A 13695-nucleotide genomic window follows, 5' to 3' on the forward strand; every position below is an offset into this window, starting at 1 on the left:
TTTGTCTCTAGTGGTAGAGCACCAGCCTTGAGCTAAAAAGCTAAGCGTCAATGCCCTGTCCACCCTTATACAAGCACCAAAGAGGAAGTGGGGGGGGGAGAGAGTGGGAGAGTGGGAGAGAGAGATTACATATAAAAAGCCATATTTCTGGATTCTCTTGAAATACTAGGAGATCTAACAATACAGGGCCCTATTCCTGCAAAGTACTAACTAAATGAGGGGAGGAGCTACTGTTCTTACATTAGTGAGGCATGTGCTCTGCAGTTTCACAGTCCCCAGCATTCCTTTTAAGTGTGTGGTTTATCTTGTGTCTTTCGAAAAACAGTATAAATCTAGACAAGTTTTTAATATTAGCGCAGTCAAACATAACACATTTTAGGCATTTTATTTATTCAGAAACAGGCCAAATTCTGAAGTCAATTAATTACATGATATAATTCTAATTTATTTGTGCCAGTCCTGGGATTTGAACTTAGGGCTTCAGCACTGTCCTTGAACCTTTTTGCTCAAGGCTAGTACTCTACCATTTGATCCATAGTTCCACTTCCAGCTTTTTTGATGGTTAATTGGAGATGAGAGTCTCAGACTTTTCTGCCCAGGCTGGCCCATAAACCTCAGTTCTCAGTCTCCTATGTACCTAGGACTACATGTGTGAGCCACTAGCTCCCAGCAATTCTAGTGTGTGTGTGTGTGTGTGTGTGTGTGTGTGTGTGTGTGTGTGTGTGTGTGTGTGTGTGTGTTTGTGTTTGTGTCGGTCCTGGGCACTGTCCCTGAGCAATTCAGCTCAAGGCAAGTGCTGCTCTACCACTTGAGCTACAGCGCCACTTCCAGTTTTCTGGTGGCTAATTGAAGAGTCCCACAGACTTTCCTGCCTGGACTGGCTTTAAACAGCAATCCTCAGATCTCAGCCTCCTGAGTAGCTACAATTATAGATTTGAGCCACTGGCACCATCAATGAAGCGTATATATTTTTTATTCTAATTTTTAAAATTGCCTTTAAGTAGTTGTGCCAAGGGTTTCAATTCACTCACCATTGTAATACGGTGTAAATGTTACTGTTGGAATCTTACTTTATGAAACAGTGGTTACTCTATTTTATCTGTACTGCCTTCCATTTTGTCCAATTCCTTCATTTACATAGAGATCATTCATTTTGGGGAAGGGCTTCTATGGAACTGTCCTTACTTTATACGGCTGGGATATCTTTTGGTGCTGGTATTGGGACTTTGTGCTATCTCTATTGGCTTTCCTCTCACCCTCACCCCCAAAGGTGGAGCTTTACCTTTGAGTCACAGCTTCACTTCTGGCTTTTTCTTTTGTCTGCCTGAGGTAACTTCCAACTATTATCCTCAGATATCAGCCCTCAGAGCAACTAGGATTAAAGGCATGAGCCACTAGTGCTCAGCCAAATAATGCCTTAAAAAGTCAGGGGTTTGGGGCTGGGAAGGTGGCTCAGTGGTAGAGTGCTTGTTTTGCATGCATGAGGCCTTGGGTTCAATTCCTCAGCACCACATAAGCAGAAAAAGTGGTGCTGTGGCTCAAGTGGTAGAGCCCTAGCCTTGAGCACAAAGAGGCTCATGGACAGCACCCAGGCCCAGAGTTCAGGCCTCACAACTGACAAAAAACAAATCAGGGGGCTGAGAATGTGGCTTAGTGGTAGAGTCCTTGCCTAGCATGCATAAAGCCCTGGGTTTGATTTCTCAGTACCACATACACAGAAAAAGCCAGAAGTGGTACTGTAGCTCAAGTGGTAGAGTGCTAGCCTTGAACAAAAGAAGTCCAGGGACAGTGCCCAGGCCCTGAGTTCAAGCCCCAGGACTGGCAAGAAAAATAAAATAATAAATAAAAAAGACAGGAATCTTGTTAATAAAAAATCAGGTCCTCCATTTTGTGAAAAGCTTAGCTTTGCAGGAGGGTGCACTCTTCAGGAAGCTCTTACTTGCCAGAATGGCTCCCATTTTCCAAAGTGTCTTCACTGTATGGGAAACACCCTATTTCTCCAGAGTTCTTACATTCAGCAGACTGTAGTGGGCTTCAGAGAAGAAACTTCTGGACTGCACACAGCGTTCCTGTAAACATCAGGTTTCACATGTGACAGAGCTGTGTGTGCCTGAACTTTCAAAAAGAACTTAACACCAACCCAAGCAAGTTCTGGATGCACTGTACTGGAAAATGGCACCAGGGAGCTGGGCTGAGCTCACAGGTAGCCCCTGCTCTCTCTCTCTTTTTTTGTCATTTGTGGGGCTTGAACTCAGGGCTTGGGTGCTGTCCCTGAGCCTCTTTGTGCTCAAAGCTAGCACGCTACCAATTGAGCTACAGCTCTGCTTCTGTTTTTTTGAGTCGCTAATTGAAGATAAGAGTCTCATGGGAGCTGGGTGCTGGTGGCTCATGCCTATAATCCTAGCTACTCAGGAGGCTGAGATCTAAGTATCAAGGTTCAAAGCCAGGCTGGACAGGAAAGTCCATGTGAGACTCTTATCTCCAATAAACCAAAACTGGGAATTGCTCTGTGGCTCAAGTGGTATGGTGCTTGCCTTGAGCCGAATTGTTGAGGGACAGTGTCCAGGCCCAGAGTTCAAGCCCCAGGACCAACCGGAAAAAAGTCTCATGGGGACTCTTTTGCCCGGGCTGGCTTCCGTCCGAGATCCTCAGATCTCAGCCTCCTGAGTAGCTAGGATTATAGGCGCCCCTGCTCTTTTTAACTCAAACTGAAAGGCCTCTCCTTCCTCTAAGGAGCAGTCTTCCCTGAAGGCACTTTTCTGTTTGCCGTTTCTTTCATTTCCACTCCCTCTGTTCCCTTTTCCCACCCCACCCCAATCCAAGGAATTTCAGCATTCCTGGGGCCTACCTCAGCCAGGAAAGGCAAAGATTTGGAGAAGTTTGTCCCAGCTATGAGAAGGCCTGAACACTTCTGCCAACCCTAGCATCTCAGTAGGTTCTCATTGGAGCCATACACACAAGTTCCTGTCATTTTAAAAAATGGAGAAGTTGATGTCCTGGGTTCTGAAGCTATGTGTCCCAGGTTACCAGGGAGTTAATTGTCCAAGGTCCACTCTGAAGCTCTAAGGGCTATCTTGAGATTAAGCCAAAGCTTCAGCTAGGAGAAGGGAGCCAGGATGCTGCTGGTTAGGGAGAAGGGAAAGCAGATTGCTGAAGTTCCCAGAAAGAGGTGAGAGAGAAGTGAGTTCTGGTTCCAATGTGAATAGGCCAAAGGAGGAATCCTCCTCCAACCCAGCTAGAAGCTGGACCTGCTCTGCCAGTAAACCTAAAAGCATGTGCTCAGGGCACCTGCCAAGCAGGGGCATGCAGCCACCAGAAATGCTTTTTGGAATGATCTGGCTATGTCAACAACAATAAGTTGTCATGGGAAAATTCAAAACTCAGCTACACTTCTTGACATACATTTTATCCTTTTGTGTGGTTTGTATTTTGAATTGTATTTGGATGGGGGATGCTAGGCCATCATGGTCATTTCACTGCCTGGTTGGCTTCTGACAGGAAGCCAGCCTAATCAGCAGAGCTGTGGAATTGATTCAGAATCACCTGGACTCAGAATTACTCTCAGTCCATTAGTAGCCTTTTGCCTGTGGGCTTGCTTGTCTGTGTGAAGTTGTGTGGATTCCTTTTCTGATTTTCAGCGTGTCCAGGGTCACTGTGCTATTTCTCTTCATTGTCTCATAGGCTCCCCTAAACCAGGAAACCACTATTATCATATTTGCAAGACAAGGAAACCGAGGCACAGCTAGATGAGGACTCAGGGCTGCTTTGGTAACAAATGGTGGTATTGGGATTTGAACTAAGGTCTGCCTGATTCCTGAGTCAGTTCTGAATACAGATGCTGTAGTACCTTAATCCACACAGGATCCTTAATCCTTTCCTCTCCTCTCCTCTCCTCTTCTCTTTCTTCCTTCTCTCCCCTCTCCCTTCTCTTCCTCCCCCTTGCCCTTTCCCCCTTATCTCCTCTTCCCCTTTATCTTCCCTCCCACTTTTCTCCCCTTCTCTTGCTATCCCCTTCCCCTTTTCCCCCCTTCTCTCCCTCCCCCCTCACTTTTCCCCTTCTCTCCCCTCTTCCCTTCTCTCTCCTCCCCTCCCCACTTCCTTTCCGTTCTCTCTCTCTTTAATGTTGAGGATCATGCTAGGCAACTGTTCTAACCCTGATCTATACCGCTAAGCCCATCTCTGTTTTTTAATAAATAAGACCAAATTGAAGATTATCCCTGAAATAATATTAGTGTCATAAGTATCCATTGGTGCCCGCTGCAGGGGGAATTGGGTAGACCCCCTGCCTATATGAAGATTAAATGGACAGCAATCTGGGGCCTTGTTTGCCAGGTGTGCTCATTCACTCTGAAGTTGGAGTGTGGTTCCAGGGGTAGAGCACCAGCCAAGTGAGCAGACTAAGCTAGTGCAAAACCCTGAGTTCCAATCCCAATACCAGCCCCCCTAAAAAAGTTCATCCTTGACTAGGGTTGCCAGAATTAGTTCCAGAAAGGTACAGCTAGATTTGAATTTCAGATATACAACACGTAACTTTTTAAGACAGGTTGGGAAAACCCAATCTAAAAATCAAAACGCTCTGAAATTCAAGTTTTGGAGTTTCATGTTAAGTGACATTTCTGTAAACATTCCCAAATCTAAAACATTTCAAAGTCGTAAACGCTTACTGTCCAAAGCATTTCAGATAAAGGACATGAAAACTGTGCAGGAACCTTGTGTGTGTTTTTCAAACAGGGTGCAGGTGCAATAGTTTGTGCCTATAATCTTAGCTACTTAGGAGACAGAGATTGAGAGCATAGCAGTTTGAAGCCAGCCCGGTCAAAATGTTAACCAAGAAGTCATTTCAACAAGCTTGAGTATGTGGAGCATGCCTAATCATCCCAGCTATGCCAGTTGGCCCTATCAAAAATAAATAAAACAAAAAAGGACTGGGGGCATGGCTCAAGTAGTAGATCACTTGCTTAGTGTCTTGAATTCAAATCCCAGAAAAAGAAAAGAAAAAAGCAAAGAAAAGATACAGGATTGTAAATATGCCCAATTGGGAGAAAGTGGAGGAAGGAGTAACAATGTCAAAAAAGAAATGTACTCAATTTTTTCCCGCCAGGGGCCTGGGTACGGTCCCTTAGCTCTTTTGCTTAAGGTAAGTGCTCTACCACTTTGAACTACTAGTTTTCTGGTAGCTAATTGGAGATAAGATTCTAATGGACTTTTCTGCCTGGGCTGGCTTTGAACCATGAGCCTCAGATCTCAGCCTTCTAAGAAGCAAGAATTACAGGTGTGAGCCACCAGTGTCCGGCAAGATATGTATTCTTTACCTGACTTATGTAACTGTAACCCCTCTGCATATCACCTTTAAAATAAAAATAAAAACAAAACCAAGTAAGTTTACAGCCCATGGTGGCCTGGAACTCCTGACCCTCCTTCCTCCACCTTCTGAATACTGGGAATACAGACATGCCTTTATTACCACACCCATGAGAAAACACTATTTATTTCCAGCATGAAATATGCTTTCCCTAAAAATGTTCATTGTTTCTCCAAGATTCAAATTTAATTGGGTATCCTGTATTTTATTTGGCCATCCTCTCCCTTGCCTCTCCTTTCCCTGAGCTTCCCTGATAAACTAACCCCATTGCACTTCCTAAACCACCACTTCATTTTTCCTGAATGGCTGTCTCATGTCTTTTTTTTTTTTTTTTGGTTGGTCGTGGGGCCTGAACTCTGGGCCTGGGCACTGTCCCTCAGCTCTTCAGCTCAAGTCTAGCACTCTACCACTTGAGCCACAACGCCACTTCTGGCTTTTTTCTTTTTGCTTATGTGGTGCTGAGGAATCGAACCCAGGGCCTCAGGCATGCAAGGCAAGCGCTCTACCACTGAACCACCTTCCCAGCCCCCTGTCTCATGTCTTTAAGATTGGGAACTTAATCTGGGCCCTCGTGGCTCATACCTGTAATCCTAGCTAGTCAGGAGTCTGAGATCTGAGGACTGAGGTTCAAAGTCAGTTCTAGTAGGAAAGTCCATGAGAGAGTTATCTCCAATAACACCAAAAAGCCAGAAGTAAAGTAGTAGAGTGCCATCCTTGAGGGAAAAATCCAAACCAGAGCATAAGGCCCTCAGTTAAAGCCATAGTACTGACAGAAAAAAAAAAAGAAATGAAGGGAGGAAGGGAGGGAAGGAAAAATGGAGAAACCCTATCCCAGAGGGGAATAATTTTGAAATACATTATAACTATATGAGAAAATAAAGTACCTAAATGAGAGCTGTTTATTAATACTGGGAAGGAAAAGAGAATCAAGCTCTGTTTGGGAGGTGAGCACTAGCAAGAGGAAGTTGGGCTAAGGAGGAAGTAGGACAAACATTGTCTAAGTAGTCCTGGTGCTTGAACTTAGGGCCTGGGCACTGTCTCTGAGCCTTTTTTTTTTTTTTGGGGTCCGGTCGTGGGGCCTGAACTTTGGGCCTGGGCCTGTCCCTCAGCTCTTCAGCTCAAGGCTAGCGCTCCACCACTTGAGCCACAGCGCCACTTCTGGCTTTTTTCTTTTTTGATTATGTGGTGCCTCAGGCATGCAAGGCAAGCGCTCTACCACTGAGCCACCTTCCCGGCCCCTGTCCCTGAGCTTCTTTTGCTCCAGGCTACCACTACACCACTTGAGCCATAGTGCCACTTCCAGCTTTTTCTGTCTATGTGGTACTGAGGAATTGAACCCAGGGTTTCATGCATGCTACCACTAAGCCACATTCCTAGCCCAATTTGTGACCTTTTCTGAAGGTATTGGGATTTGTATTCATGGCCTTGTATTTGTGAGGCTAAGCCACAACTCCAATCCCTTTTCTCTCTTTTTTTTTCTACTCCTGAGGCTTGAACTCCAGGCCTGGGCACGTCCCTGAGCTTCTTTTTGCTCTCAAAGCTAGCACTCTACCGCTTGAGCCACAGTGCCACTTCTGGCTTTTTCTTTTTCCCTCTTTTTTTTTTTTTTGTTGGTCATGGGGCTTGAATTCTGGTCCTGGCCACTGTCCCTGAGCTCTTCAGCTCAAGGAAAATGCTCTACCACTTGAGCCACAGTGCCACTTCTGGTTTTCTAATGGTTAATTGGAGACAAGAATTTCACTGAGTTTTCTGCCCGGGCTGGCTTTGAACCAGGATCCTCAGATCTCAGCCTCCTAAGTAGCTAGGACTACAGGTGTGAGCCACCACTGCCTGGCTTCCAGCTTTTTCTGTTTATGTGGTACTGAGAAATCAAATCCAGAGCTTGATGCATGCTAGGTGAGCACTCTACCACTAAGCCACATTCCCAGCCCTCCCTGGTTTCGTTTTAGATAAGATCTCACCACTTCCTGCTTGGATGACTGCATGGATTGTGATTCTTCTATTGTTTGTGTCCCTGCTGACAAATGTATGTGCATTTTTCTGCCCACTGACCTGGAGCTATGGTCCTTATTATTGTAAGGATCCCAAGCTATTTATTATTATTAAGTAGTTATACAGGGGTGTTACATACCAGAAGTCAAGTTAGAGGACAATGCATCTTGGTCAGTGTCACCTCTTCCATCATTCTACCCTTTTTCCCCATCCCATCCATATCCTCAATTTACATAGTTCATTTTTTTAAATTGCTATTATAAAGGTGATATACAGTCTTGAGCTGAAGAGCTCTAGGACAGTGCCCAGGCCCAGAGTTAAAGCCCCACAACCGACAAACAAAAAATAAGAACTACATTTCTTTTTCGAGAATGTCACTCCTTCCCTTGTTCTCTCAGTTTGTGACTTTTTTTTAGATGAAATTTTGTTTTTGGTCGGTCATGGGGCTTGAACTCTGGGCTTGGGCGCTGTCCCTGCACTCTTCAGCTCAAGGCGAGTGCTCTACCACTTGAGCCACAGTGCCACTTCCATCAGTTTGTGACTTTTTTTGTCAGTTGTCAGGCTTGAACTCTGAGCCTAGGTGCTGTCCTTCAGCTCTTCAGCTCAAGGCTAGCGCTCCACCACTTGAGCCACAGAGTTACTTCCGGTTTTCTGAGTGATTTATTGGAGATAAGAGTTTCATGGACTTTTCTTTCTGCCTGGACTGGCTTTGAACCGTGACGCTTAGATCTCAGCCTCCTGAGTAGCAATGATTATAGGCATGAGCAACCAGTGCCTAGCTAAAACATTATTTTTAATTGCCTTATATCAGTTCAGTTTGTGACTTCCTAAAGCACTGGGGTCCACCTCTGTCCCTCCTGATTCCCCTCTTTTCCAACTTCCCTTGGAGAATAGAGTTAAGGGGAAAAAAATCTAACCTGAGATCTGAAAGTCAGCCACTGCCTGGCTATATTACCTTGGGCCAATCACTGCCCTTCTCTCTATATTTTTCTCTCTCTGCCTTCATCTCCACACTAGAAACTGAGCTGACAATCTCTGTCCACCACACCTGGGACTCCAGGACACTCTCGAATCTATGTATTTCATTTAGTCTCTTATTCTGTAGGGTTTCCTGAAAGGTAGCAGAGAGAATGAAGAGACAAGTCCATCTGTGGGCTCCCAGTGGCAGAGGGTGAGCCAGGGCAGCATCATGGAGGATGTCAGGATTACCCAACCCTGAGGACTAGTAGTATAGCAGAGAGGAAGGGAAGTCCCTCAGGTGCTCTGACAAAATGGGTAGGGCTTGCCCAGGAAGGCCCATGTACTTAGAGGCACAGAGAAGGAAGCCTCCACAGGTATCCTATACAGGTCCAAGGAGGCAAACAGGAAGTCCCTGGGCCCCAGGTACCAGTGTGACTTTCTGCACAGTAGGGTGCTTGGCTTTGCTTACTGGTTGTTTGTCTCTGCCAGCTAGTCGGTATATCTCTCACTTTCTCTGGCCATGTGTCTTTCCAACTATTTCTCAGCCTATGCTTCCCTCCAGGTGATTCATCCTCCTCAGCCCCCACACTCAAGAGGGAAGGCAGGCAGGACCTGCCAGGATATGCAGAGCAGGATAGCTAAGCAGCCCAATTGGGCCACAAGGAGAGGAGCACCTCCTCTGTCCAGGCCCGACCCTGTCTGCTCAGGTAGGGAAGGACACTGACTCCTAGAGCAAGGTACTGGGTGGGGGACCCACTGGGCATAAGGACCATGTTCCCTCAGGCTGGGAAGGGCCTTTGTCTTGAGTGTCCTGGGACCACTCTTGCTAAACTACAGCCAGAGGGGACTCAGGGGTCTAGGTAAGCTGCTGTTAGCTAGTCCTTCCTTCCTAGACTGGGAGACCTAAATCTCCTGTGACTTTCTCTGGCTGTTTGACCTTTTGAAGAAAGGTGTGAGTCTGGGAAGATGGCTCAGTGGTAGAGCGCTTGCCTTGCATGCCTGAGGCCCTGAGTTCGATTCCTCAGCACCACATAAACAGGAAAAAAAAGCCGGAAGTGGCACTGTGGCTCAAGTGGTACAGTGCTAGCCTTGAGCTGAAGAGCTGAGGGACAGCGCCCAGGCCCAGAGTTCAGGCCCCACGACTGACAAAAAAAAAAAAAAGATGTGGCTGTCTCTCTTCAGGTTTTGGTTTTTGGTTGTTGCCCTTTATGACTGTGTTAGGGTTTGAACTCAGGACCTGGCTGCTGTCCTTGAGGGTTTTTTTTTTTTCTGAAGTCTGGCACTTTAGCCACAGCTCCAGGTTGGCCTTTGGCTGGTTAATTGGAGATAAGAGTTTCACTGCTAGGGCTGGCTTGGAACTACAATCCTCAGATCTCAGCCTCGGAAAAGCTAAGATTACAGGCTTGAACCACTGACACCTGGCATTTTTTTAATGTTTAAATTGTTGTACAAAAGGGCTTCAATGTAATATATAAATTATGAGTATGATGTGTCTTGATCAATATCACCCCTTCTATTGTCTGAAGCTGTATGTTTTTGAAGCAGAGAGAGCAGGTGGCTTTGTGATTGTGTGCATCCCTGGGCTAAGAGCTGGGATACTATGGACATGTGTTGTGAATATGACACAATTAATTATGCAGGTGTTTGATTCTGAGTATGTGGTGCTGTGTGACTTTATGCTGTTTTACTGTTGTGCGAGATTATGTTTAGCCTGTTGTAATGGACTTTGCATGGCAGTAGTCTTTGTGTGTACCCATATGTGATACCACGTGACCCTGCAATTTGAAATATAGTATAAATGACACTATACTTTGTGACTCAGTGACATCATGTTTGAGGGTTGTATAAGTAAATGTATGAAAAAAAAAAAGCCAGGCACTGGTGGTTTGTCTGTAATCCTAGTTACTCAGGAGGCTGAGATCTGAGAATCACACTTCAAAGCCAGCCTGGGCAGGAAAGTCCATGGGACTCTTGTCAGAAAGTCCATGGAACTCACCAAAAAATGGGAAGTGGTGCTGTGGCTTAAAGTGGTAGAGCATTAGCCTTGAGCAAAAGATCTGAGAGACAGCACCCAGACCCAGAGTTCAGGCCCCATGACCACCACCAACAATAACCTATATATTTTTTTTGTCGGTTGTGGGGCCTGAACTCTGGGCCTGGGCACTGTCCCTCAGCTCTTCAGCTCAAGGCTAGCACTCTACCACTTGAGTCACAGTGCCACTTCCGGCTTTTTGTGCTTATGTGGTGCTGAGGAATTGAACCCAGGGCCTCAGGCATGCAAGGCAAGCGCTCTACCACTGAGCCATCTTCCTAGCCCTTATTTTTCATTTTTATTTTTTGCTGGTCCTGGGGCTTGAACTCTGGGCCTGGGCACTATTCCTGAGCTTCTTTTGCTTGAAGCTACTGCTCTCCACCACTTGAGCCACAGCACCATTTCCCACTTTGTCTGAGTAGTTTACTGGAGATAAGAGTCTCACAGACTTTCTTGCCCCAGCTGGCTACGAATTGCAATTCTCAGATCTCAGCCTCCTGAGTAGCTAGGATTATAGGTGAGAGCCACCAGCACCTGGCTTACTTATTTTATCTTATACAGGTACTGGGGCTTAAACTCAGGGCCTTGAATATTCACTTGGCTTTCTTGCTTAAGATTGGCAGTTTACCACTTGAGCCACAGCTCCACTTCTGGCTTTTTGGTGTTTAATTGGAGACAAAAGTCTCTCAAGCTTTTGTGTTAGGACTGGCTTCAAACCAGGATCCTCAGCTCTCAGCTTCCTGAGTAGCTAAGATTACAGGCATGATCCATCAGAACCTGGCTTGCTTATGTTTTAAAAACATTCTGGGGGTGTTATGAATAGGAGTAGAAATGTGTTGAGAAGCTGGGGTTTTTAGAAGCACAATGTTTGCTTATGTGACATGGGATCATCTGTGTGTGTGTGTGTGTGTGTGTGTGTTGGGGATGGAACACAGGGCCTCACACATGCTAAGGTAGTGCTCTGCCCCTGAATTACATTCTGGCCCCTAGTTCCATCGGTTTTTTGGTGATACTGGGGTTTGAACTCAGGGCCTTGGGGTTGCCAGGCAGGCTCTCTACCACCTATGTCACACACACACACCCCCAGAGCTCCAGTTTTACCAATATTTTTTTGTTGGTCGTGGGGCTTGAATTCAAGGACTGGGCACTGTCCCTGAGCTCTTTTGCTAAGGCTAGTGCTTGACGACTTTGAACCACTTCCAGTTTGTTTGTTTGTTTTTGGTCCAGTCGTGGGGCCTGAACTCTGGGCCTGGGCGCTGTCCCTCAGCTCTTCAGCTCAAGGCTAGCGCTCTACCACTTGAGCCACAGTGCCACTGCTGGCTTTTTTTTTCTGCTTATGTGGTGCTAAGGAATGGAACCCAGGGCCTCATGCATGCAAGGCAAGCACTCTACCACTGAGCCACCTTCCTAGCCCCACTTCCAGTTTTTTCTGGTGGTTAATTGGAGATAAGATTCCCATGGACTTTTCTGTCCAGGCTGGCTTCAAACTGTGATCCTCAGATCTCAGCTTCCTGAGTAGCTATGATTACAGGTGTGAGTCACCAGTGCCTGGCTCTGTTTTTAGCTTTTTGTTTTTTTTTTTGGTCAGTCGTGGGGCCTGAACTCTGGGCCTGGGCCCTGTCCCTCCACTCTTCAGCTCAAGGCTAGTGCTCTATCACTTGAGCCACAGTGCTACTTCTGGCTTTTTGTGCTTATGTAGTGCTAAGGAATCGAACCCAGGGCCTCATATATGCAAGGCAAACACTCAACCACTGAGCCATCTTCCCAGCCCCTGTTTATTTTTTTTTTCATTTTTAAGTATACTCAACTGCAGAAATTTATACATAAGAAATTTCAGATATTCTAAATGCCATTGTAAATAGAAGTAACTAGTCACTATTGGCTCACATCTTATACTCCTAGCTTCCTAGTTACTACTATAGAGGGTGAGATATGAGGATCATGGTTGAAAGCAGACAAATCCAGAAGAGTCTTATCTCTAGTTAACCAAGAAAAGCCATAACTGGAAGCATGGCTGAATTGGTAGAGTGCCAGCTGTGAGCAAAAAAGCAGAGGTGGGGGGAGAGGGGGGAGGGAAGAGAGAGAGAGAAGCAAATTCAAGCCCCAGGACACTCTCTCTCTGTCTCTCTGTCTCTGTCTCTGTCTCTGTCTCTCTCTCTCTCTCTCTCTCTCTCTCTCTCTCTCTCTCTCTCTCTCTCTCTCTCTCACACACACACACACACACACACACACACACACGAAGTTAGAATGGTTTTTAGTGAACATCCCCATTTTGGCTGTGCAAACATGTATACCAACTTTATTTAGGATACTTACTCCTGCTCCCAGCCTAGTTAAACTTAGCAATGCCTGCTAGCATACATAGAATCAATGTGTTAATCACAGACAAGTCCTGCCTGTTGGTGACAACAGCCAGCTCCAGCCCTGGGCATCAATCCTGCCCCCCCCCCCCCCCCACATCTGAGGACTGGGCTAAGAACTTCTGGTAATGTAGTGTAGATTGAGAAAGAGCTATAGATACTGGTTAACACATGCAACTGCCTAGTCTCCTTTGGGATAAATGCAATCACTTTACCTAATGTTTCTTCCTTTCTGTAGTGCTGCACCAGGGAAACCGGATCCTGGTTAAAAGTTTGTCCCTTGACCCTGGCCAGAGCCTTGAGCCTCATCCAGAAGGTCCTCAGCGGCTTCGCTCAGACCCCGGCCCCCCCACTGAAATCCCTAGCCAGCGTCCTTCACCACTGAAGCGGGCACCGGGCCCAAAGCCACAGGGTAAGTATTTCCAGAAAGAACAGAAAAATGGCCCAGGGGAGAGGACAGAGGAGGGAGACGTTAACTGGCAGCAGAGGAGAGCACTTCATTAGAAGTACCCAGAGGTTGCTGGGTGCTCACTGCTGGCTCACACCTATAATCCTAGCACTCAGGAGGCTGAGACCTGAGAATTGTGGTTCAAAACCAGCCCAGGCAGGAATGTCTATGGGACTGTTAATTCCAATTAACCAGCAAAAAGCCAGAAGTGGAGCAGTGGCTCAAGTGGTAGAGCACTAACCTTGAGCAAAAAAGCTCAGGGACAGTGCTCAGGCCCTGATTTCAAGCCCCAGGACTGGCACATATACCTGAAAGAAGTACCTGGAAGTACCATTGTCTCAGGGGCAATGCTACCAATGCAGCAGGCAGAAGGCCTGTGCCCTGGGGTTAATGTGCACATACCCCAGGCAAAAAAAGAAGGGATTTAGCTGGGTAGGGTGTCTCACACCTAAAATCCTAGCTCTTCAGGAGGCTGAGATCTGAGGATTGCAGTTCAAAACCCAGCCTGGGCAGAAAAGTCTTTGAGACTTGTATCTCCAAT

At 46.3% G+C, this 13695-nt stretch overlaps 1 protein-coding gene across 1 annotated transcript in view; it reads left to right on the forward strand.

Moving 5' to 3' along the window:
• Fgd1 (FYVE, RhoGEF and PH domain containing 1) overlaps positions 1-13695 on the forward strand; it is a 65499-nt gene that overhangs the window by 15696 nt on the left and 36108 nt on the right. The window contains exon 2 of the mRNA XM_042684863.1: positions 12945-13118. Coding sequence (XP_042540797.1) covers positions 12945-13118 — 174 coding nt within the window. The remainder of the gene's footprint in view (positions 1-12944; positions 13119-13695) is intronic.

This window comes from Dipodomys spectabilis, unplaced genomic scaffold (genome assembly GCF_019054845.1).
Source record: "Dipodomys spectabilis isolate Male_0828 unplaced genomic scaffold, ASM1905484v1 ptg000091l, whole genome shotgun sequence".
In the NCBI taxonomy this organism is placed as follows: domain Eukaryota; kingdom Metazoa; phylum Chordata; class Mammalia; order Rodentia; family Heteromyidae; genus Dipodomys; species Dipodomys spectabilis.